We start from the raw sequence: 25,562 nt of genomic DNA, 5'->3' as shown, positions 1-25,562 counted from the left end.
GAAGGACTAGTGTGGGTCTCAGTGCATTTGAAAGCTTCCTTTAGGGTGTACCTGGGATGTGGTCAGGAAGAGCAGGGAAAAAGTGTGTGTACACCATCTTGTTTTGGAACTCGACCTTCTAGCCTTTAAAATTACTGATGCTATCTCCTAATGCTATCTATATTGTGGGTTTTTTTCCCCCCAGGATTTTGGGGAGTATCAGGAAAGCTACTATTCAGTACAAACCACTGAAGGAGAGCAAATATCCCAGCTGATTGCAGGCTACATTGACATCATCCTCAAGAAGGTATTTTTTATTGATACTTTCTGAAAGGGCTTAGTTTAGATGATGTGGATACCTTATAAAACAACCACCACCTTACTAGAAAGCCTTGATTTACTATTTTAATCTTTGATACTAAGATTACTTGAGCATGACTCTAGAGGTCCTGTCAGAATTTCTAATTTTGTTGCTGCAGCCCATGTTTATATCATTCACTGACAGGTAATGAATGGGAGTGCATCACATAGCTATGAATGGGCTGACCCCTCTCCAAGTAGCTATGTTGTGCTTTCCAGCCTCTGTAGAAACCCAGGTTGTGGGGCTAGAAATGCTGTTTATATTTTTCATGTGTTTTTTACCAAATTCACTTGGGTTATATGCCATAGTAAGGAGCCCTGGTGATGCAGTGGTTAAAGCACTCAGCTGAAAACCAAAAGATTGGTGGTTCAAACCCACCAGCCACTCCATAGGAGAAATATGTGGCAATCTCCTTCTGTAAAGATTTACAGCCTTGGAAAACCTCTGGGGGCAATTCTGCTCTGTCCTTTAGGGTCACTGAGTCAAATCAACGTGATGGCAATGGATTTGGTTCTGGGTTATATGCCATAGTGGTAGTACAAACAAATTTCTCAAGGCGTCAAGATGGAACCTACTCAAATGACCAAGATGTACTAGAATGTTAATATGTGCAAAACTGATTTTAACTATGTAAATTGATTTTAATTACGTAAAATTAAATCTAAGGAGCCCTGGTGGCACAAATGCTTAAGCACTCTGCTGCTAACTGAAAAGTTGACAGTTCAAGCCCACCTAGTGTCTCCACAGGAGAAAGACTTGAGTATATACCTCTGTAAAGGTTATAGCCAAGAAACTCTGTGGGACTGTTCTATTCTGTCACATGGAGTTACTGTGAGTTGGAATCAACCCAACAGCACCTAACAACAACAAAATTAAGTCTGTGCCAACAGAGAAAGGAGACTCAAGGATAGGAAGAGGATATGGAATGTGTGGCTAATTGCCTCCATGAAAACCTGCCACCTTTGCCATGAGACCAGAAGAACTAGATGGTACCCAGCTACCATTACTGAACATTGTGATCAAAGACTCTGTAGAAGAATCTTGATCAAAGAAGGGGAAATGTAGAGCACAATTTCAAATTTTTGTGTATTCCAGACTCTCTTGGCAGAGCTTTGAACTATTCCTTCCTGAGTCAGTCATGGCCAAAAAAGAAAACCTGACTTTTTAAAGTTTAGATGAACTGGAATGATAAACTGAATGGGAAAAATTATGGGTCCAAGCCCTGATATAAACTTAATCTACTTCTTAGAAAACAAAGGCAGCTTAACCATTGCATAGCAACTAAAGCTGTTGCCTGTCAGATTTTGAACAGACTCAGAAATGATGTTTTCTCAAAGATGGCAGCTGACCATGGCACTTAGAATGTGTGTTGCTTTCCACAGTCCTCCCAATAACCTGATCTTACACAGTAGATACCTGAAAGGGCTCACTGTGCCTCTTCTGGGTCTTCCATTCCAGGACTTTAACCCATAATTTTTCCTGTTCCAGTTATCATTCCACTTCACCCACATTTTAAATATTTAGGTCTGTTCCAGTTTTGCTTCATCAGCCATGGCTGAACTGGTTCGAACCAGTTTGAAGCCCTGCTTTCTGTACCCATGAGGGTTGAATGAATCCCTGAAACTAGTGTCCTGAGATCATCTTTAACACTTAAACCAAAAATAAACCCTGAAGTCTTCTTTAAACCAAACACTAGTGGTTAGCTTCACTAGTAAAAAATGTCTGCCTTGAGCATGGTGCTCTTTTAAGAGCTATCTAGATGGGATCAAATTAACAACAGCAACTCAAAAGATTAGATAGGAACCTTAGGAGGCAGTGAGTTTATGTTACTGAGGGAGGAAAAAGTCAGAAAAGGAGAATAAGAATGATTGCCCAACTCTAAGAAAGTAATCAGTGACACTGAATTGTATGCATAGAAGTGATTGAATTGGTACATGTTTTACTGTGTGTATTCTTAATAACAATGAAATAAAATATTTAACAAAAACAATTATCAAAATATCCCCAAGACTATCACCTTGTCATATTCCTTAAACCTTGAACTGAAACTATCCCCTGAGGTTACCTTTTAACTAAATAACAGATTGACTCAAAAAATAAAGAATATTGCCAGTGACTACTGTGTGTACCTTTAAAAAAAACATCTATATGAGACCATGTGGTCGACAATTACTCTCCAGCAAAGAGGAAAGGTAAGGGGGCAAGGATACCGGATTAATGGAGACAAAATATCCAGGATGGAATGAATAAGAATGTCCACACATTGTGAAAAATGTAACAAATGTCACTGAACAATTTGTGTAGTAATTGTTAGATAAGACCTAATTTTATTTCACCAAAAACACAATAAAGTATTATTTAAAAAAAAAAAAAAACTTAAGGCTGTACAGTAATAAATACAGAAGATATCCTAGGTATTAAATAATTGACATTTTTTTCATTGCTATCTTTTGTTCACCCATCATTTATGAACTATTCAATTAATGAAATGCAACATAAACAGAACATGTTTGCTTGGTGTAGCTTCCTTCAAAAATCTTTTATAAAAGGTCTTGGTGTTGGGATCTGTTAATTTTCACATTATGTCTTGTTTTACCTCTAGAAACAAAGTAAAGATAGATTTGGATTAGAGGGAGATGAGGAGTCAACTATGTTAGAAGAGTCTGTTTCCCCAAAAAAGTAAGTATATTATGAGAGCAAGAGAACTGCCTTTTCCTTGTATAGCCAAGTTTCTCCTGCCAGCTCTGGACCCTGCCAACCTGAAGGCCATTGTCTGGAGGACATGATAGTGGATGGGATCCATGAGTCTTGCTACTCAAAGTGTGTTCCCCAGACCGATAGCATCACTGTTACAGCTATCCACTCTGGGTGGCTGGGGATTTCAGAGTGACACTGAAACCAAAATGAAGTGGTATTTAACTACACCTTTGGAGGCAGTAAGCATTTGTGAGTCCTGTTCTTTATTTCTGGTTTAAATCTCATGAACTAGGTTCAAATCTGTGATCTGCCTATTACTAATTGCATTGCCTTGGGGAAATTATTTAATCTCTCTGCCCATGATCTCATCCATAAAATGAGGATAATGACAGTACTTTTGATGATTGTAGGTTTACTTTTGATATTTATTTGCTAATAAAACACAAAAAACTATATGGCGTATAGTATGTACTTGTTATTGTTGTCATCATTGTCATTGTAATTGTCATTACTTTGCATTCAGAACAGTCTAAATTTAGCCCCATTTTATAGATGGGGAAACTAAAATTTGTTAAAATTAAGCAAAAGCTAATAAGTGATACTTGGGAAACTTGTATGGGCATCTCTTTTACATCAAATAGAGTAGATAACTTTTTTTGTCCACGTTTTACTGTATGTCTGACATGCTGATTCATTTGATCCTAATAAAAATCAATGTGAGAAGTAGGTCAGAAATTATCAACTTTATTTCCTGGATGAGGAAATTGAAGCTTATGGAGTAGTTGAGAGACACACATGCAACAGAGCCCAGCCTTAGATTCAGACCTTGTGTTGTTTCCCATAGTATACTGCCAGAAATTCTAGTGTATTTTAATATAATGAACGACTCTGGTGGCGTAGTGCCTAAGACATTTGACTGCTAACCAGAAGGCTGGTGGTTCAAATCCACCAGCCACTCCACAGAAGGAAGAATGGGCAATCTACTTCCATAGTGATACCACCTCAGAAACCCAAGCAGGGGTCGCTATGAGTCAGTTCTAACTCCCTGGCAGTGAGTTTGGTTTTTTTTTTTTTTACTTAATCATGGTAATTGTTTCTCTAATTTCTCTGCCCTTCCTACCACTTTCTTACAATTGCTTTGTAATCATCCTAAAGGTGCTTTTCCATTAACAGACAAGTTGGAACCAAACTTTATGTAATGCATTTCAATTACTTGCTATTCTGTAGCAAAGCACCTCAAGTCCTTGAGGGGATTGATGACCTTAAATGAAAATTAACAAAGTAGAGCTTTCCTGGCAGAGGGTGCTGTTCATTTCAGAGGGCCCTGCTGTACTTGTACTTCCCATATATGCAGCTAAGAGTCTGCACCCTGTATACCCAGACCCTCCCCTGCTGGGCCCACTGTAGCCATCTCTTACTGTCTAGGACATCACTTTAGGGTCTGATCAAGGCAAACAGCAAGAAAAGTCCAGTATTGTCCCCATCACTAGACCTCATGCTTCTTCCCATAATGGTCATAAGCCGAGATCTTGGAATGTAGCAACTTCCTGCTTGGAGCCTCCACATCCACTCTCCATAGTGCTGTCTCCTTGCGGTTGTTAGGTGCCATTGGGTTGCTTGCCATCGGGTTGCTTCTGACTCATAGCGACCCCAAGCACAGTAGAACGAAACACCATCCGATCCTGTACCAGCTCCATGATCCCTGCTATACTTGAGCCCATTGTTGCAGCCACCATGTCAATCCATCTCGTTGAAGGCCTTCCCCTCTTTCATTGACCTTACCAAGCATGACTTCCTTCTCCAGGGAATGGTCCCCTCTGACAACATGACCAAAGTAGGTGAGATGAAGTCTGGCCATTCTCGCTTCCATGGAGCATCTCAGCTGCACTTCCTCCAGGACAGATCTGTTAGTTCTTTTGGTAGTCCATGGTACCTTCAGTATTCTTTGCCAGCACCACAACTCAAAAGCATCAACTCTTTTTCGGTCTTCCTTATTCATTGTCCAGCTCTCACATGCATACAAGGCGATTGGAAATATCATGCCTTGTGTCAGGCACACCTTAGTCTTCAAGAAGATATCCTTGCCCCTCAGCACTTGAAAGGTTCCTTCGCAGCTGACCTACCTATGGCTACACATCGTCTAATGTCCTGACCACTGCTTCCATTGGCCTCAATTGTAGAATAAGCAACATGAATTCTTTGACAACCTCGATCTTTTCTCCATTTATCGTGATGCAGCTTATTGGTCCAGTTGCGAGGATTTTTGTCTTCTTTATATTGAGATGTAATCCATACTGCAGACTGTGTTCCTTAGTCTTCATCAGTAAGTGCCTCAAGTCATCCTCACTTTCAGCAAGCAAAGTTGTATTGTCTGTGTATCTCAGGTTGTTAGTGATTCTTCCTCCAATCCTGATGCCACGTTTTTCTTCATATAGTCAGCTTTTCGGATTATTTGCTTAGCATATAGATTGAATAAGTATGGGGAAAGGATACAACCCTGATACACTCCCTTCCTGATTTTAGACCACGCAGTGTGCCCTTGTTCCATTCGAATGACAGCCTCCTGGTCAAGGTACAGGTTCCTCATGAGTACAATCAAGTGTTCGGGAATTCCCATTCTTCTCAATGTTATCCATAATTTGTTATGACTCACACAATCAGATGCCTTTGCATAGTCAATAAAACACAGGTAAACATCTTTTGGTATTCTTTACCTTGAGCCAAGATCCATCTGACAGAAGCTATGATATCCCTTGTTTCACGACCTCTTCTGAATCCAGCTTGCACAACTCTGGAAGTTCTCTGTCAATATACTGCTGCAACCATTTTTTAATTATTTTCAGTAAGATCTTACTTGCGTGCGATATGAATGATATTGTTCGATAATTTCCACATTCTGTGGAATCACCTTTCTTTGGAATGGGTACAAATATTGCTCTCTTCCAATCAGTTGGCTAGGTAGCTGTCTTCCAAATCTCTTGGCATAACTGAGTGAGTGCCTGCAATGGGTCATCCATTTGTTGAAATATCTCAATGGGTATTCTGTCAATTCCCGGAGCCTTGTTCTTCGCCAATTCCTTCCTTGCAGCTTTGACTTCCTCCTTCAGTAACATTGGTTCTAGATCATATGCCACCTCCTGAAATGGATGAAGATTGACCAGTTCTTTTTGGTGCAGTGACTCTGTGTATTCCTTCCATCTTCTTTTGATGTTCCCTGCATCATTCAATGCTTTGCCCTTGTTGTTGTTGTTGTTATGTGCCGTCGAGTCAAACCCGACTCATAGCGATCCCTCCTTGGGTTTCCGAGGCAGTGTCACTACGAAAGTAGGATTGCCCAACCTTCCTTCCGAGGAGTGGCTGGTGGATTTGAACCGCCAGCCGTCTGGTTAGCAGGCAAGTGTCTTAGCCACTATGCTACCAGAGCTCCCCCTGTTTTGCCCTTAGAATCTTTCAATATTGCAACTCGAGGCTTAAATTTCTCTTCAATTCTTTCTCCTTAGCAAACATTAATGTTTTTCTGCAGATTTCCATCACTTGGTGTTGCAGCAATCCCCATGACTCATGGGCTTTGCCCTGGGCCACCAGGACTGATATATGATGTCTCAAGAACCGTGGGACAAAGGCCCCTGTCCCTTAATGCAGCTGCATACCAAACCTCCTCCCCAAAACACAACAATCTCCCCCAGACTCTGACTAACTCTTGCTAGGGGTCTGTCAACCAGTACTGAAGCAGATATGTCACCCTCAGCCTTCTTTCTGACCTTCATATAGCCAAAGTCCTTTGCATTTACCATTTACTCTAAGAAAATATTACAAAATAAAAAGTTCATCATTTTTGTCTAGACACCCTAGAAATCTGTAGACTTTAGATGAAATCATCTAGAAGAGGTACCAAAGGCTGTCATACTCAAGGCTCTAGAGAATTAAATATTCTCCATGGTCATTGGCCTTGGAGCTGGCAGAAAGGAGCTATGGCCCTGAGAGATTTTAAGATAATTTCAGTATTTCTCTTTTCAAACCAAGGATAAATGTTCTGTATCCTCCTTAGTGCCTTAGTGCCTAGAATGGAACCTGGCACACAGTAGATACTTATTGAGTGAATGCTATTTTAGGTAGGATTTACCAAACCTAAATGAATTTATATAAGACCTTCATTTACATTTGAAGAGCACTGTTGTTATAGAAATATCTTTTTTTTTTATGATTAAAAAAAAAAAAAAAAGACAGCTAATTGCATGATTCCATGAACCTATTGAATGGATAAGTTGAGAGTAATTATACTTTATATTACTAATTATAAAAGGATTCATTTCTAGGTTATTGTACTATACCTATGTAGTACTATAGCAACTTCTGTAGCATTTTGGTGCTACTTCTTCATTTGTAGTTCTGCATTTGTTTGTGCTCCATGTGTTTGGCCTCCACAACAGAAATTGTGACATCTCTGGTACCTTAATACTACACTCCATACCAGTGGCTTCTTCACGGTGATCAAGCTCCTTTTCACCCACAGGTCCACCATTTTGCAACAGCAGTTCAATCGGACTGGGAAGGTGGAGCACGGCTCTGTGGCGCTGCCTGCCGTGATGCGCTCAGGCTCCAGTGGGCCTGAGACCTTCAATGTGGGCAGCATGCCCTCGCCACAGCAGCAGGTCATGGTTGGGCAGATGCACCGAGGCCATATGCCCCCTCTGGTGAGCCACCTTGTGTATTTCCCCTGCTCATCAGTAGCTGTCTCTGGTATATAGAGAGGGGCACTAGCAACTGGGGTTGCTCAATGGTTTTCATCTGAACCTTAGCCCATCCAGCTGTGCATTACTAATGCCTAACTCTAAGATGCATTCTTTTTTTGTATTCCAATAAAATGTTATTTATAAAAATACACAGGGGACTGGATTTGGCCTGTGGGCCATAGTTTGCTGCCCCCTTCTCAGAGGGTTCAGGACATTTTCTTTACTATCGTCATTTGGGATGACCACCAGATGCATTCTTTGAATCTAATGGCTCTGGTAACTGGCTGTCTAGCATCAGAGATGTTCTCAGTAGCTAAAAGAGAATTAATCACCTCTCAAAGTGACTTACTGATATAGGGATAGATGCTGCTTCCCTGCCTACACAGCATGAAAGTCATTGGCCCAGATACTCCTCAGCAAGCCTTTGAAATAGACCAAGTCTTTCATGATCCAGACCTTTCACTTGAGCAGATCCTTAGTTCTTTTTGCCTGGTTATCATTGCCCCTTTGCTCTACCTTGGGAATCCTTTGCTCTGGGCAATAACTTTTGAAAGGTAAAGAGTCTCAACTCTAAGAAGTAATTTGAGTCTGAAGAAGTAAGTTCTCTGTAGGTTTAGGTGGAGGCCTTAAGTGTTTATCAAGAAGAGGTCTGGCTTAACACACATGTGTTTCCTATACATGAGGTCTTTCATCTTCAGAAATCAAAGATTCAATCTTAGTGCCCCTGCAAGGTCTCCTTCTGAGCATTCTTGTCAGATAGGCAAGCTCCACACTCTTCTGACTATTCACTCTATGGCAGCCATCATTTAGTATTCTATTAATATAACAAAATAATCTATTTCTGGCCACCAACCTCAAATGGAAGGTACTATAGGTGGTTGTTGAAATATACCCTGAGCCCACCTTAAAGCCAGAGTTCATTTTTGCCTTATTTTGTGTAGAGGGCTGTGTCCATCCTGAGAGTGTGGTATGACCCACCTGTCTTCACCTGTCTTCACAGACCTCAGCCCAGCAGGCCCTTATGGGAACCATCAACACGAGCATGCATGCTGTCCAGCAGGCACAGGATGACCTCAGCAAGCTTGACTCAATGCCACCTCTTGGCCAGGATATGGTAAAGATTGTGTGGTTTTCATTTAGTCTCTGGGCCCGGCAGAACACAGGTTTAAGCTTTCTGTCTGGACTCAACTAGGTGAATCCTTGTCTCCAGCTATGTGCAGTGGAACCCTGTCATTTTTTTAAAGATGTTGACTCTTTGTCTCCATTTTGCACCCATAGAAGGAAAGAATTGTGGGGTGCTACTGGCAGATGCCAATACTGCATAAGGGCTCTGGAGTCACGTAATCTGGGGTCAAGTTCCAGTTCCCCTGCCCACTGGCTATGTGCATCTGGGCATCTTGATCTCTTTAGGCCTCCACTTTCTCATCTGTATATAGGATTGCTGTGAACACTCAATGATCTAATCCCATGTAGAGTTCTTAATGCAGTGCCTGGCATATAGTAAGAGCTCAATAAATACTGTGGTGTTGTTGTTATTACTGCCAGTGGCTCTTAAACTTTAGTGAGCATCAGAATCCCCTGAAAGACTTGTTAAATCACAGATTGCTGGGCCCCATTTCCATTTTTTTCTGATTCAGTAGGTGTGGAATGGGGCCTGAGAATTTGCATTTCCATCAAGTTCCCAGGCGATGCTTGTCCTGCTTGTCTGAGGACTGCACTTTGAGAACCTCTGGATTAATATTACTGAGATTTTCAGCAGGTATATTAGTAGAGAGGCCTTCTTGTAGCTACTATTACATGATACAGTCTTGCCCCTCACATTCCAAATGTGATCCACAAGCTACCAGCATTGGTGGAACCTAGAATTTTGTGGCTCCATGTCTGGTGGTACAGTGGTTAAAGCATTTGGCTGCAAACCATAAGGTCAGTAGTTTGAACCCATCAGCTGCTTCACAGGAGAAAGATGAGACAGTCTGCTTCCGTAAAGATGTGCAGCCTTGAAAACCCTGTGGGGCAGTTTTACTCTCCTAATGGGTCACTGTGAGTCAGAAGGGACTCGATGGCAGTGAGTTTTGTTTGTTTTTGCTAGGATCTTGTGAGAGATGCATACAGTCTTAGGCCTTACTCTCACCTACTAATTCAGAATCTGCATTTTAGCAAGATCCCCAGCTGTTTCGTGTGCACATTAAGGTATGAGAAGCATTGGCTTCGAGGTCATGCTCCAACTGTGCTTTGCTCATCAGACTCACCTGAGGAGACTTTAAAACTGCCCAGGGCCCATCTCAGACCAAATACATGTATCATTGGGGGTGAGGCCTGGATCTCAGGGGTTTGTTTGTTTTTTAAAATCTCCTCAGGTAATTCTAATGAGCAGCCAACATTGAAAACCACTGATGCAAGCCTGACCAGTGCCAGCTTTAAGGGAGAACCAATGTACAGTATGTAGCCCCATCTTTCCAGCCAGGAAAACTGCCCAGCACATTCTCCCTCAAGGCTGTGATTTCCACTGGCATGCTTGTGTGTGCAGGTTACTGCTCTTCTCTGCTGTTTCTCTCAAGTCCTGAAATCATGAAATCTTACACTTGGAGAACTTCAGAATGCAAATGTATATGGCCGTCTCCCATATCCAGCACAATTGTGAAATGGAGTTTTATAATATTTAACATTCCTGATATTTCAGAGAATGAGACTGCAATAAAACAAAAACATCCTAGGCCTAGGATTTTGGGAAGCACCTCACATCACTGCAGGGTCATCGTTATCAATGCAAACGATCATTTATTGACAAAGTCCTGAAATACTGAAAAACAGAATTTGCTGTTTATGGGTTCAAATGAACTTAAAGTATTAAGATCACTGAACTCCTACAAAAGAAAGTTAAGGTGAAGGACCTGGAGGTGATTAATCCGAGGACCTATCACTCATTAGTGGTGGAGCTGCATCAGAGCAGAAGGCTTAACACCCCCTCCTCACAGTCCCACCAGGAAAGGCACCACATTTATGTGAGCATGGCATTTAGTCATCTAGAGGTGATTCATGTTGTAAACAAGAGACACTGCCTGTGTTGACAGAGAATACCTTTGAGCTGAAGCACCCCCATTCTAACCCTGCTCCCTAAACAAGCAAGGCAAAAGTTAGCAATTACTGATGGTGTTGATGTGCAGTAATATTATATGACTTTAATTTTTCTCCTCATTCTTTTTTAGTTGAATTTACCTAAAGAAAGCCACATAAAATTTTTCTCCATAGGATCTCAAAATTGTGGGCTGGGGTGGGGATTAATGATAAGGAACAGGGAATATTTACTTGCCATTCAGCACCAATGAACAAACGAGACATGACATACTATGGACATTATTTAAGGCAACTTAAGGGCCTTGTCAGTTGCTGGCACAGGAAGAAAAGTACAACCAAATCCCTGTTCTCATTTTTTGGCATGACTTTTCTGGTTTCCTGGGTAATTCTGTGCATTGACTGGGTCATACAATTGTCTGGCTTTGCAGGCATCTAGGGTATGGGTTCAGAACAAAGTTGACGAATCCAAACATGAAATTCACTCTCAAGTTGATGCCATCACAGCTGGAACAGCTTCGGTTGTTAACCTCACAGCTGGTAAGTCCCTGGGTAAAGATTTGTGGGATATTGTGTTTTGTCCAAACAGAAAACAGTTCTTGTTCTTTGATTGAAGCAACAGACTTTCATATTATAAAAATATATTTTTAGGAACAGGGAGTACTTCTGGCATTTTCTCGCACTGACCAAAGAGAAATGTAGAAAAAATTGCATTGTTTCTTGTCTGTATTATGCATCATCATTACAAAGCACTTATTTAGCACTTCTCATTGTTCATTATTGTTCTAGTTACCTAGTGCCACTCGGACAAGAATATACCACAAATGGGATGGCTTGAACAAACAGGAGTTTATTCTTAAAATTTGAAGGCTTTAAGTCCAAGTTCAAAGTGCCAGGCTCTAGGGGCTGGGTAGAAGCCCCTCGACCTTGGGCTTCATCTCTGCTCCCGGCCCACTGAAGCTAGAGACATCTCTTCACTCAGGCAGCTAGTGGCTGTTGAAGCTAACAAGCCCAAGGTCGACAAATAAAATGGCACAGTTCCAACATTACCTAACCACATGGCAGGCCATTAATTCAAGTCCAATTTAAGTCCCAAGGAGCTCTGGTACCATAGTGCCTAAGGCACTGACTGCTAACCAGAAGGCTGGTGGTTCAAACCCACCAGCCACTCCTCGGAAGGAAGGTTGGGCAATCCTACTTCCGTAGTGATACTGCCTCGGAAACCCAAGGAGGGGTCGCTATGAGTCGGGGCCGACTCGATGGCAAATAACAACAACAACAACAACAATTTAAGTCCCAAGGTTGGCAGAGCATGGCAGGCTGCTGAGCAATGACATGGCTACATGTAGAGTCCAAGCATGCCATAAGCTAGAGACCATTCCCAAAGCTGCTGCTTATATATGGGAAGCAGATCACATACCCAAAGGCAGCTACTCGGCTGCTCACAGTAGATTCTACCATGGAGTTGATTACCAGTCTTATCATGGGGAATACTACATCCAGCTGCCCAGCTACCTAACCTGGCCTAGCCAAGTTGACGCAAAAACATGATCACCACAATCAATATGCTAGACATTCTTCAAAGTGTATTAAGTCTCCTTTCTCCCTTTTGGGAGCTTAATGCCTGGCTTTGAATAAGTAGTTTTATCATATCTGACTTCTTCCATCTTGTCCAGCACTAGTCTCTTCGGTCTTAGCATGACTCCCAGCCTGGTGCCATCAAGTGAAAGCAGGGAAATATTTTGGCTTCCCCTTGAAGCATTTCATACCTGACCTTTCCTATGTTACTGTGAGATGTTGATACTTTCTTGGGAATTTTAGAGGTTCTTATCTGTTTCCTAGTGCTGCTGTAACAAAAACACCAGAAGTGGGTGACTTTAAAGAACAGAAATTCGTTTTCTCATAGTTCTAGGGGCTAAAAGTCATAATCAGGGTCTTGGCCCTGTGGATTTCTTCCTTGTCAGTACCCCTGAGTATTTCTTGGTTCTTGGAGAGCCTCTGTATGTGCTTGCATCTCTCTCCATCTATGCTGCTCTTTACATAACTTAGGAGTGATTAGGTTTAGGATCCACTCTACACTGGTATGATCTCAACTCATGTGATATAATTATTTGATTATGTTACATTGGATTGCATTATAGGTTACATTGTATTGTATATGGATTACATTATATTGCATCCATAGTTAGAGGAGTTAGGATTCTAGCATATATTTTGAGGGGACACAATTTAATATGTAAGAGTGAATATGTTCAGTATTTCAATGTGTGAAGCCTCAAGATGAGAGGTAGAACCTTAGAAACCCTCTCGATCACAATGGTCAAATCCTGTATGTGGGGTTGCCATTAATTAGACATTAATTCAAAGGCAGCTAACAACATTACCACCACCTCTGCCTTGGAGACAGGGAGCTGTCCATCTCACTGTGCTCATCAATGCTTTGTGCCTGACTCCTGCAGTATGGTGAGTGATAAGCGCCTGCTAGGGTGGGGTTTTGGAAACTCTCACCAGGGCCACTTATATCCTTCCCAGCTGGGCTTTGTCCTCCTTTGATGGTGATAGTCCTTCTCTATCCCAGGTGACCCTGCAGACACCGATTATACAGCAGTGGGATGTGCAATCACTACTATTTCTTCCAACCTGACGGAGATGTCCAAGGGTGTGAAGCTGTTGGCAGCCCTCATGGATGATGATGTGGGCAGTGGGGAGGACTTGCTGAGAGCTGCAAGAACCCTTGCTGGGGCAGTGTCGGACCTGCTGAAAGCTGTACAGCCAACTTCTGGAGAGGTGAGCTCTTGGAGCAGGAGTCACTCAGGTTCTGTTGAAATAAATGCATGCTTTGGGTACTATGAGCCTCTTGTTTTCTGAGCTATTCTTCCATGCTGTTGGGGTATGATACCACACAGCAGTATTTGGAGGTTGTTGATGTTAGTACAGATGCTATTATTCAGTCTTAGAGATTGATTGAGCTCTTACTTGGAGATTAGGTGAAGGTCCCCACCAAGGACTCTTGATTAAATGCAACCTCAAAAACTAACACATATAACTAATGCAAATTTAATAGGAATACAAGTTTGAACCCTAATTTTTGTAAAGCATATGTTACTTTCTTATCAGTGGAACTAGGCTCATTATTTAAACATTTTAGATCTATCCACCTATTGATGGTTTCGGAGACATATGGGGCATTTTCTTACACAAATTTCATGAGGGCGTTTATGTCTCTTGTCTGGCAGACAGCCTAAGACAGCCTCATTTAGGTGCAGAAGGAACCATCTCTTCAGGATTCCTCTTTCTGCACTGCCATGTCTGATGAGACCAAAGGGAAAATGCATTTTCTTTCCAACCAAGGTGTGTTCTTTGTTCATAGCCTCGACAGACAGTGTTAACTGCTGCTGGAAGTATCGGACAAGCCAGTGGGGATCTTCTGAGACAGATTGGAGAGAATGAAACTGATGAGCGGTTCCAAGTAAGATATTTGTAGCATTGTAATCTTAGAAGGGACTCTAAATGATGGCATAGACCAGGAAAGGGAGAATGTACAGGCAGTCCCCAGGTTACGAATGTCTGACTTACAGAAAATTCCTGTTTTCCTGGTAACATGGGGCTTTGAATCAGTTCTGTCTTGGTCAATGAAGCAAAAGAACAGATAGGAATTTTTACAACTTGAGTGATTTGTCACAGTAACCAAATGTGAAAAATGACTGTTTGAAGCCCTGGAATGGAAGACTTGGATGAGGCATAGTGAGTCCTTTCAGGAAGCTAATATGTACTGCCAGGACTGTGGAGAGTGACACACATTCAGAGGGGCCTTATTGGCCACCATCTTTGAGCAGGGCACCACCATCTTTGAAGTCCTGCTTTAATGGTACGTAAATTTGCTCTAACTTTGAAATAATTGAACCAATCCCTCCTTACAATAAATTCTTCATCACCATCACCTTTACTTGCTCCATGTGCAGCTTTGTCTTCTACTAACCCAGACTCAAATTCACTGCCATCTTGAGTCGATTGCAACTCATACAGACCTTACCAGACAGTACAGCTGCCCATAGGATTTCTAAGGCTGTAAATCCTTACAGAAGCAAACTGCCTCCCCTTTCTCCTACAGAATGACTGACCTTTTGGTTAGCAGCCAAATGTTTTAACCACTGCACCACCAGAGGTCCATCTTCACTAAAGTAAGGGTAAATAAGAGCCATATGCACCTGGTCTGATTAATCTACAAATTCTTAAAGACACAGTTAGTAACAGATCTCTTTCATAACCTCAAGGACTGCTTGTAATGAAAAACAAATCAATCTTCCCTGAACCATCAAGAATAAAGTTAAGGTACATTATCTTGTGGGTGGGATCCCTTGTGTTAGTTTTTTAAAAGTTTTTAATGGAAAGCCTCATTTCATATGTATCATGAATTATCAATTAGATGTACTTATTTAGCTCTTCTAATTGTTGGTCCATATTCTGGGTATTTTTCAAACACAAGAGTAGAGAGAATAGTGTCATAAATGACTACATATCTGCCATCCACCTTTTACCATTTCATACCCAATTGTGTTATATTTCTTTGGAGACATTCTTTAATTCCATTATCTTGAGACCACATATTAGAGTGAAAACATGTGCAACCCATACACATGTGCACACACATAGTCTAGGTTTTTCTTTGTGATCAGAGGTGGTTCTCTTTTCCATGTCCAATATCACTATTGTGATAGAGAGATTTTTTTTGTGATTCTTCTTTTCAGTGATGGGAACATGTGTTGTTTGTCCTCTGGTGTACAGCTGTAGCCACTGTTTGCAACTGGCTCTATGTACTGCCAGTGTCACTACTCAGACAAGAGCTTAACTTGCCTGTCTCTTTCCATCCCAGCCACCAGCCACTAGAGCTGGACAGGGCTCTCCTCCTGGGGAGAGTCAGGCTAAGATGAGTTTTTTTTCTTGCTTATTACGAGCAGGGGCCCTACCCTCCCTGCTTCCTCCTCTCATGTCTTAATTTTGTATCCTAATTAAAGCAGGTTAGTCCAGATTCCCTGGATGATGCCTGTTTCCAAATCTAATGCCAAATTTGCTGCTTGAGAACTTTGTAGAATTTCAGTAGCTTTACTTTTTGCAGGGAGGTCTGGTGGTGTAGTGGTTAAACCTTTCAATTGCTAATCAAAAGATTGGTGGCTTCGCAGGAAAAACACGAGGCAGTCTGCTTTTGCAAAGACTTACAGTCTTGGGGACCCTCTGGGGGCAGTTCTACTCTGTCCTGTAGGGTTGCTATGAGTCAGAATCAGCTCCATGGCACTGGGTTTAGTTTGGGGTTTGCTTTTTGCATGAGGGTAGGTGGTTCTTTGTAGATAGGTACCTGCTTGGTAACTGTGTAGATATGAGAGTCACCTTCTGGTATACTAGGCTTATTCACTTACTTTTTCGTACTTTCCTGAAAAACATTATTGCTTTCCCCAGTGTGTTTGGAAAGATTAAGAGGAAGTCACAGTTCTGGCTTAAGATCCCATGTGCATTGTTGTATTTTCAAAAGTTTTACTTTTTACCTTTGACATTATTTTCATTGTGGATGAACACAGGCTCTGCTTCCTAATGTCTGTTTCTGTTTAAACACACAAGGAGAGTAGGCTCAGGGTCAAGGTGATAGTCCTGCAGAGGCTTTGTTAACCTGAAAAGGCTTGATTTGAATGTTTTCCCTTTCTGGAAGGTCTCTAGGTAAACACCAGTGCAGGAAGGTGATACTACAAGCTCTCCTGCTTGTGGGTAGCCCCTGGCTTACTAACTTTGGATTTCTTACTCTGTTTTTCTGATTCTTGAGATCCTATCTTGGAGCTTTTCTTGGGTTCTCAATGTACTGCATGTTCCCAGAGTTAACAAAGATTTATTTTATACTGGCTACATAATAGTGGTCTTGTTGAAAAGTTTGACAAAGGCCTTGTCAGCAACTATAGCTGTAGTATCATGTTCTTTTTCTAACTGTATGGTTGGGTTTTTGTTTTGTTTTGTTTTACAAAATTAATACGAAGACCAGGATTCTTGAAATGATATTAACAAAGCTATTTATAACAATCATGATTCTATGTGACCAAACCTTGGTCCTTGTGTGAAAAGACAAATTTATATAAAGAAGCCGACTATTAGGACCCACTTGGGAAAGTTTTTTTTAAGAATCTTTTAGTAATTTGTGGCACTCTCACTGGACGTTGAGATCAGTATTGAAGAACTGTAACTTTGCAGTCTATTTTGGATGCTGTCCCTAAGAGCTGTGTGGTAGCCAAGTGCCAAGCAGATCCCGAAGGCATCTTCAAGTTTCAACACACAGACTTTGGTTTTTCCTTGAATATTGAGCAAACATCAGAAACTTAAGAAAAAGATTGAACTAAGCTGTTCCTTTAACACTATTCAGTTTTTGTCCATTTTAAAATCAGCTGACTTGGTGGATTCGTGTATTTCTGATTTTGCCTTGATAGTAAATAGTCTTTGCTCTGTGTAGCACTGCCCAGGCTTAGCACTCTTTCCTGTATGCCTTCTCATGAAATACTTTGTTGTAAAGACTCTTGTGTATGTCCTTTGCATTTTGAATCAAAAGTGCTTTTTATTATCTCATGAATTAATAAAGACTCCTGACCACATTTCCCATGAGGGAGAAAGCCTTGACATGTTTGTGCAAAATAAAAATGGCTCATATGTGTGTGAAGGCATTTCCAAATCAAATAAACTGCCTTTAATACAAAAAGAAGTAAATTAAATATAACTGTAGTTATTCTTCAGAGTAAGCCAATAGATGACAAATCTGGTAGGCTAAACAAAGGGTTTGCCATTCTGCAATGAAATAACTTTTCATTGAATGGAAGCAGAAACAGTTCTTTAAGAAGTCAAAGCTTCTTGCATCTTCAGTCAGGTTTTCATGCAGGTGGTACATTTATGTAGGCTCCCTTTCCATTTTCCATAATAATTTAATCCCTGTCCTGTAGTCGACAGAACACTGAGAATAACTTATGTTCAGAGAGTTCCTTGGCTCTTGAGCTATAGGTGTTCGTGGCAATTATTTGTGTGTGCACATCCAACGTTGCCCTCTGGAGGTAGAGACGTGGCTGAATTTCTGATGATAACTTGCATCGTTTTGTAGAGTAGAAACCTAAGTGATAAATTTTCAAGTTATATTGGGTCATGATGACTTAGTGGCCTTGAATTACAGCCTTCCTGCAGCACATGGTATTTGTAGTGCCTGGATATATTTGCAAGCTTCTCCTGATCTGATACTGACTCTGTATCCAAGAGATGTGGCAAAGATTTGTGGTGTCGAATGAGTGCATGGATATGAATCAGTGGTTAAAATGAAGGCCCTTCCCCCAAAGAAGGTCGAAAATTACACTACTTAATGAATGTATGAAGGTCTTGTGTTATTAGGATGCAAGTCTCTTTTAATCATTTCTAAGATTGAGTTGACATTTCAGAAAAATAACAATCTAAAGTGCTAGAGGGAAAAGATCAAATGGAACTTTAATAAAATGTCTTGGTAGAAGCCACTTCTTATGTTCCAGCTGTGGTGGTTGATTAGGAAAAAGAGTAAGTGAACAAGTTTTGGTTCCCTTTTCTCAGGATGTTTTAATGAGTTTGGCCAAAGCTGTTGCCAATGCTGCTGCCATGTTGGTACTAAAGGCGAAGAATGTTGCCCAAGTGGCTGAGGATACAGTCCTGCAGAACAGGGTGATTGCTGCTGCTACCCAGTGTGCCCTCTCCACCTCCCAGCTTGTGGCGTGTGCCAAGGTAAGCCAGCTGGCACTCCCAACCATCTACAAAGTGTCATATGCTCTTCTTGCCTGCCTACAGTCATTTGGAGAGTGTGGGAACAAAATTTATTAAAATACTCCAAGACTTAGAGCTTGGTTCAGGTGTCTTCTTAGAGGTAATGTGATAAGATTTTAGCATAAGCTGGTCCAACTCTGCTTTAATCATTTGTTCTTTGCATGAGTCCTCAGACAAGACTTTTCTTGTCTCTTATTGTAATTTCTGTATGCAAGTCTCTATGCCTCCCTTTTAGATGTCTCAATATGTCTTATTTATACCTGTACACAAAGGGTTCTTGCACTGTGCAATGCAGCATTATAAATGGGTTCAGAAATGATCCAGAGTTTCTGAGAGCCTTTCTACAATGCATAGTGTCTGAATGAAAATATTACTTGTTGCCAGTTACGGGGTCCACACTCATTAAATCTCCCTAGCAAGGCTCCAAATTAAGCACTATTATCCCCAGTTTACTAATGAGGAAACTGATGCCCTTAGATGTTAGGTAAATAGCTTAAGGCCACGGAAGTAAAATGTCAGAATTGGGATTATAACTCATGTCTGTCCTACTCCAGATGTCCTTTCTAGTCCAACATATTGTGTCATAGCTAAAATAATACATCAAAGGATGGGAGAGATCCATTTCTTGACTTGTGTCATGTTGTTCAGATCAGTGATCTGGCTCAGCCTGGCATGTCATATTGTGTGATAGAATTTGCACCATTAATTGTGAGATATCCTTGGTGATCTCCCTCTTGTTTTCCTTGTCCACCCTCTTGAGATCCACAGATCGCTGATAGAACCCCCCTATTCTTTAAAATGTCATGAGGCAGAGTTCCAGGTATCTTTGGAAATAGAAATACAATTCCTTTATATAGGTTGCTTACCCTAGCTCAGATGGCTCAATTCAGGAGATCCTAAAAGGAAGTAGCATATTCGTAAATATTAGAAATTTCAGTAATGTGGATTGGCATGTATCACTACTCAGATATATATTAATTAGCAGAACGTCTAAAATCACGGAGATAAAGTAGAGTAGTAAAGTATCTTAGCAATGATGTACTTTGATCTCTGAGCTTGTGAATAAGGAACTGAATCCCAAGGCATGCAGGGACTCAGTGGAAATGCTACTGGACACTGGGCACCAAGGGTCATTTTATAGGTCCCAAGACCTGCTACTGTCTCACTACAGGTGGTGAGCCCCACCATCAGCTCCCCTGTATGCCAAGAGCAGCTGATTGAGGCAGGCAAGCTCGTGGACCGCTCGGTGGAGAACTGCGTCCGTGCCTGCCAGGCAGCCACTGATGACAGCGAGCTCCTGAAGCAGGTCAGCGCAGCAGCCAGCGTGGTCAGCCAGGCCCTGCACGACCTCCTGCAGCACGTGCGACAATTTGCCAGCCGAGGCGAGCCCATCGGCCGCTATGACCAGGCCACTGATACCATCATGTGTGTCACCGAGAGCATCTTCAGCTCCATGGGCGATGCTGGTGAGGGCTGCACTGTGGGTGGTCAATGTGGGGCTACCAGGTGGTGAAGATTGTGCACAGGAAGGTGAACGCTGCTGGTGTAACCAGCAAGGGCACATCCTCATCAGCCTCTGTCAGAAGCTTCCTCCCTGAAGCTGGAAAAAAGAGAAAGACTCCTAATGTACCTCCCTTAACAACACTTAAAGATTTAAAAAAATAGAGTTATTTTTTTAAAAATGATGTAGATTCACAGTAAATACTTTTTCAATTTATAAATTGAAAGGCCTATCACTTAAAAAAAAAAAAAAAAAAAACAACTCCAGTTGCCATTGAATCAGTTCTGACTAATGTGTCTAAGTGAGCTCCATAGGGTTTCTCTTTTTTTCCGTAGGGTTTTCAGTGGCTGACTTTCCTTCTGAGGTGCCTCAGGGTGTGCTTGAACATCCAACCTTATGGTTAGTAGCTAAGCTTATTAACCGTTTGCACCACCCAGAGGTTTCAGCCTCTCACTATCCTCTCTAAATCCTTAGCATTTCTGTTTTACTGTCTAGAAAAACTTTTCTTCCTCTAGTCATACACAGGATCGTGAGTGGTGCAGACAGGTTGGCACTTGACTACTAACTTAAAGGTTGGTGATTTGAAATCGCCTGACAGTACTGCCAAAGAAGGAGCTCTGGTAGCATAGTGCCTAAGGCATTTGACTGCTAACCAGAAGGCCAGCGGTTCAAACCCACCAGCCACTCCTTGGAAGCAAGGTTGGGCAATCTACTTCTGTAGTGATACCACCTCAGAAACTCATGAGGGGTCGCTATGAGTTGGGTCCGACTCGATGGTACATAACAACAACAACAACACTGCCAAAGAAGGTCTGCTGATCTGCTGCCATTAGAGCTGAGGAAACCCTCTAGAGAAGTTCTGCTTTGTAACACATGGGATCAACATGAATTGAAATCAACTTGAGGACAATGGGTTTGATCTGATTTTTTAGTCATACACACACACGTATATACACATGCACACCCATGCACAAAATTCCTTCTTTTTATATAAAATGGGATTGTGTAATACATACTCTTTTGCAACTTTTTCACTTACTGTGTTAGAGACCTTTTCCATGCTGAGCTATACTTTAATCTTTTTAATAACAGCATTGTATTCTATTTTATGGGTGCATCATAATTTATTTAACAAATTACATTTTAATGAACAGTTATGCAGTTTCTAAGGTTTTGTTTGTCTGTTTTGCTTTGACAAAAGTAATACTACATGAACATTCTTGTAAAAATATCTTGATGTACTCTTATGGCAATAAATTTCTAAAAGTAGAATAAATTCCTATCAGTGGAATTGCTGGGGCAACCAGCTTACACATTTTTATTTTTAAAATGTCTCTCAAGAAAAGTTTCAAAATTTGCAATTATGGAAGTAGATTTCCAAGTCTTCCTTCCACAGAGTGGCTGGTGGGTTTGAACCGCCAACCTTCTGGTTAGCAGTCAAATGCCTTAGGCACTATGCCACCCGAGCTCCTTATGCTTTTCTGCATCCTCCTTAAATAATTTAAGAAGATGGGTGCCCTCCACACATTTTTCTTCTTCTTTTTCTTTATTTAAATAAACCTTCAGTTTCAAAAGAGGTTTAGATTTACATAAAAGTTGCAGAGATAATATGGAGCTCCTATGTATTCTACATCTGGCTCCATATTGAACATCTTACTGACGCATGGCATACTTCACTCAGGAGATTAGATCGCATTCCTATGAAGTAAGGTTTAGACATTATTCAGATATCACCAGTTTTCCATTGTTGTCCTTTTATTGTTCCAGGATCCAATCTAAGATACCACATTGCATTTAGCACATGTTGATTTTCACAAAAGCTTTTTCCCTCCTGATGTTACAGTGCTTCAGCATTCTTTTCCAATGGGCTTTGGGAGAGAAGTGATCCCTATTATGTTTGGATAGCTCAATTTTTATTGTTGACCCTCATACCCCTTGCACTTCCAAAAAGAAGTTGGAACAGATTTCAGTGAAATTGCAGATCCAAGAAGACCAAACAGTTCCTAATGCAAGATCAACACCAGTACTGGGACGATAAGGGGAAGTATAGTGGGAAATGATAGGGAGAACTCTTAGCCAAGGGAAATCTTAGCATTTAAACATGAAACTGGGGTCCATGTTCAGTATTAGTCAGGGCCAAGTGGTACAAAAATAGTGGATCTTCTTATGTGGCATAATTTAATCCAAAATGTAAAAGTAATTTATTCCTGTGCCCATTGTTCAGAGAACTTATTATGGGGACTTTTATGTTTGTGGGTTCTTAAAGTGAAGTAAATATTTTCTAAATTGGTATTTACTGAACTCTGCATAATTTTTGTTCTCTGCTTTCTCTTTATAAAGTGTTCCTCTTTGGTTGTTGTTGTTAGGTGCTGTCGAGTCTATTTCAATTCATAGTGACCCTGTAGGACAGAGTAGTGCTACCCACAGGGTTTCCTGGGCTGTAATCTTTATAGGAGCAGATCACCACGTCTTTTTTCCCATGGAACAGCAGTGGGTTCTAATCAAGACCTTCCCGTTAACTGCTGAATGCTTACTCATTGTGCCACCTGGGCTCATTCTTCTCTTATTACTTGTGTTATATTTGTCCCATGTTGCCTATAAAGAGTCAACTTGAGTGTATAGTCCCGATAGCCACAGAGAACATTTTTAGTTCTGGATTTAATTGGGATATAGGACTAGAACTTCGATATGAAGCCCAGTTCTCTTTGACCAGCTGACAGAGGAATAATGACAAGCCTATTTGGTTCAGTTTTAACTGAACTTTAGAAAGCAGAGAAACACACTGCACCCTCTGTCCTATCATCCAGGTGAAATGGTGCGCCAAGCCCGGGTCCTGGCCCAAGCCACCTCAGACCTGGTCAATGCCATGAGGTCAGATGCAGAAGCTGAAATCGACATGGAGAATTCAAAGAAGCTCCTGGCAGCAGCAAAGCTCTTGGCTGACTCTACTGCTCGCATGGTGGAAGCTGCAAAGGTATTACATTGGATTTGTTTGATGGAAAAATGAATGTTATTAAGAATTAGGATTTGGAAGGTGCTTTAAGATAGAGGATGGTCAGCCAGGTTTGCATTTTTATTGTTTAAAGACTATATGGGAAAGGAGAAGGATAGTGAGCTTATGAATAAAACTCTTAAGAGAGGGGTACTAACTCAGCTATAGACCACAAAGTGCCCTGCTTAACAAGAGCTCTTTTTCCATTGAGTCGTTACCATTGGCTGTATTGAAAATGATCGATTAATTTAAACTTGAGGTTTTCAACAGTAAATTTCCCTATATCTATTTTCTTCTTATACCCTTAATTCTACTTTGACCTCCATTTGACTTGTCAGCTAAACTCCTACCAAGAATTTGCATAATATAGTGTTTCCTGCTTCACTGTTTTTCAAATCCCAGTGACAGTTTTAAAGATTACTTAAGAGTGTAAGGAAAGTGTCGAGTCAGCTTTATGAATTTTGACAACTATGCTATAACATGATGCTTGTAAAAGCCAGTAATTTTTAGCATGGGATCTCTTTCAGAGCCCCCTGTGAAATATACTAAAATGCACATGGCTGTATTCTGTCCCCAAAGATCCAGATTCACCAGGTCACTGGTGGGACTTTAGTGTGTGTGTATGTGCATGTATGCATGCTCTGCAGGAGATGCTGATGCATGCCACTAGGTGAGGGCTGTTTTAAGTAGATAGGCTATATTTTTCTGTTTTATTTTTAATTATGCAACTAATACATACTTATAGAGTTAATGGAAAATCCAGATAAGTGTAAATAAAATAAAAATCACTCTCAATTCTATCATCACCAATATAATAATTTTTAATTATTATATTTTTGTATCATTAAACATGCCCACATCTTATCCCACCTCTCTGGCCTCCAAACAAGTATGTGTGTTACTTCCCATACAGGTATTGTAACATTCAATGAACAGTGTTGAGAATCTTGTTGTCTGAACTCAGCATTGTGTTTCCTAAGAGATTGAAAGTTCTTAGAGATACCTCATGGGTTGGGGTAAAGGAGAGATCAAAGGAGGGGACAAGGGCTGAACTTCCTTCTTCTATCTTCCTTTCCCCAACCCCTGTTTTAGCCAGAGAAACTCAGCAATTAACTGCCATTTTTAGCCCAAAAAGAAAAATGTCTGTCTGTGTGTGTGCGCATGTGTGTGTGTATCACGTACTTTGGACATGTTATCAGGAGGGACCAGTCCCTGGAGAAGGATATCAGGCTTGGAGGGTCAGTGAAAACGAGAAAGATCTTCAATGAGATTGATTGATACAGCAGCTTCAACAATGAACTCAAGCATAGCAGGGATTGTGGGGCTAGTACAGGACCAGGCAGTGTTTCATTCTGTTGAACATAGGGTCCCTATGAGTTGGAACCAACTCACTGGCACCTAATGAGACCACTAACAAATATATATGCGTACATACATACATGCATGCATAATACATACATACTAGGGGTCTGTATAGTGATAATTTTTTAAGGGCTTCACTAATTTTTTTTTCCTTTTAAATCTATACATGGTTCCAAGTAAACCATTATGTTGGCAAAAAAAAATTCTTTGCTAGACTGAAGAGAACCTTAGGAAAAACCTAATTAATCCCTTATTTTACTGATGAGAAAATTAAAACTCAAAAAAATTAAGTCTAACATCCCATAACTAGGACTGAAGCTGGCCTGGTTGTATGGCACTCACCAAACCAATTCACTGAATTTACCAAATTACAAAAACTTGTTTCTTTTAAATCTTTATATTATTTGGGATTATTTATATTAGATGGAATAGCATTGAATGTTTCTGTAAGTTTTTCAAACTTTTGGTTTAAAAGTAGTCACTTTGTTTTTAAAATATTATTTTAAGAACTGGTTAGTTTGTTGAAAGTCAAAGAACATAGGATGATTAGACTAATAAAGAATAAGTGTAATGTGCAGAAAAAGAAAAATGCCACTAATATTCAGTAGCAGATATCAGGCTAAGATTAATACCCCATATCTGATACATATTCACCATACAAAAGACATTTTGAGGAAGAGGGCAGAGCACTCACATCAATGCAAAATTGTTGGTTACCAGGTGCTCAAAATAGAAAATTAATGTTGTTGTGCCACTTGAGACATTGATAAAGAGTACTTGCCCCCCCAAATAAAAAAAATACCCAACAACTAGGAAGAAAATAAAATGCCTTTCATAAAAGTACAGAAGAATTCAAAAGTGAAATGCAAAAATATAATTTTTAATTGCTAGAAACATAAAATCAAGATTATTAAAATTGTTAGCATTTGAAAGAATAGAAGATTCTATTCAAGAAGATTGTCAAGACACTTTGGTCAAATGTTAAAACCATTCCATCTAATATGAATTGATGTTGTTGTTGTTGTTAAGTGCCGTCAAGTCGTTTCCGACTCACAGCGACCC

At 40.7% G+C, this 25,562-nt stretch overlaps 1 protein-coding gene across 1 annotated transcript in view; it reads left to right on the top strand.

Moving 5' to 3' along the window:
- The window catches only part of TLN2 (talin 2), a 278,945-nt gene that overhangs the window by 44,508 nt on the left and 208,875 nt on the right, over nt 1-25,562 (top strand). The window contains exons 10-19 of the mRNA XM_007958215.2: nt 185-286; nt 2,943-3,019; nt 7,551-7,731; nt 8,771-8,884; nt 11,274-11,382; nt 13,421-13,629; nt 14,213-14,311; nt 18,439-18,606; nt 19,817-20,111; nt 22,954-23,120. Of these exons, the coding sequence (XP_007956406.1) occupies nt 185-286; nt 2,943-3,019; nt 7,551-7,731; nt 8,771-8,884; nt 11,274-11,382; nt 13,421-13,629; nt 14,213-14,311; nt 18,439-18,606; nt 19,817-20,111; nt 22,954-23,120 (1,521 nt within the window). The remainder of the gene's footprint in view (nt 1-184; nt 287-2,942; nt 3,020-7,550; nt 7,732-8,770; nt 8,885-11,273; nt 11,383-13,420; nt 13,630-14,212; nt 14,312-18,438; nt 18,607-19,816; nt 20,112-22,953; nt 23,121-25,562) is intronic.

This window comes from Orycteropus afer, unplaced genomic scaffold, assembly GCF_000298275.1.
Source record: "Orycteropus afer afer isolate SDZICR_OR568_19922 unplaced genomic scaffold, OryAfe1.0 scaffold00015, whole genome shotgun sequence".
Classification (NCBI taxonomy): domain Eukaryota; kingdom Metazoa; phylum Chordata; class Mammalia; order Tubulidentata; family Orycteropodidae; genus Orycteropus; species Orycteropus afer.
Note: the sequence above shows the minus strand (reverse complement) of the source record. Positions and strands in the feature narration are given on the sequence as shown.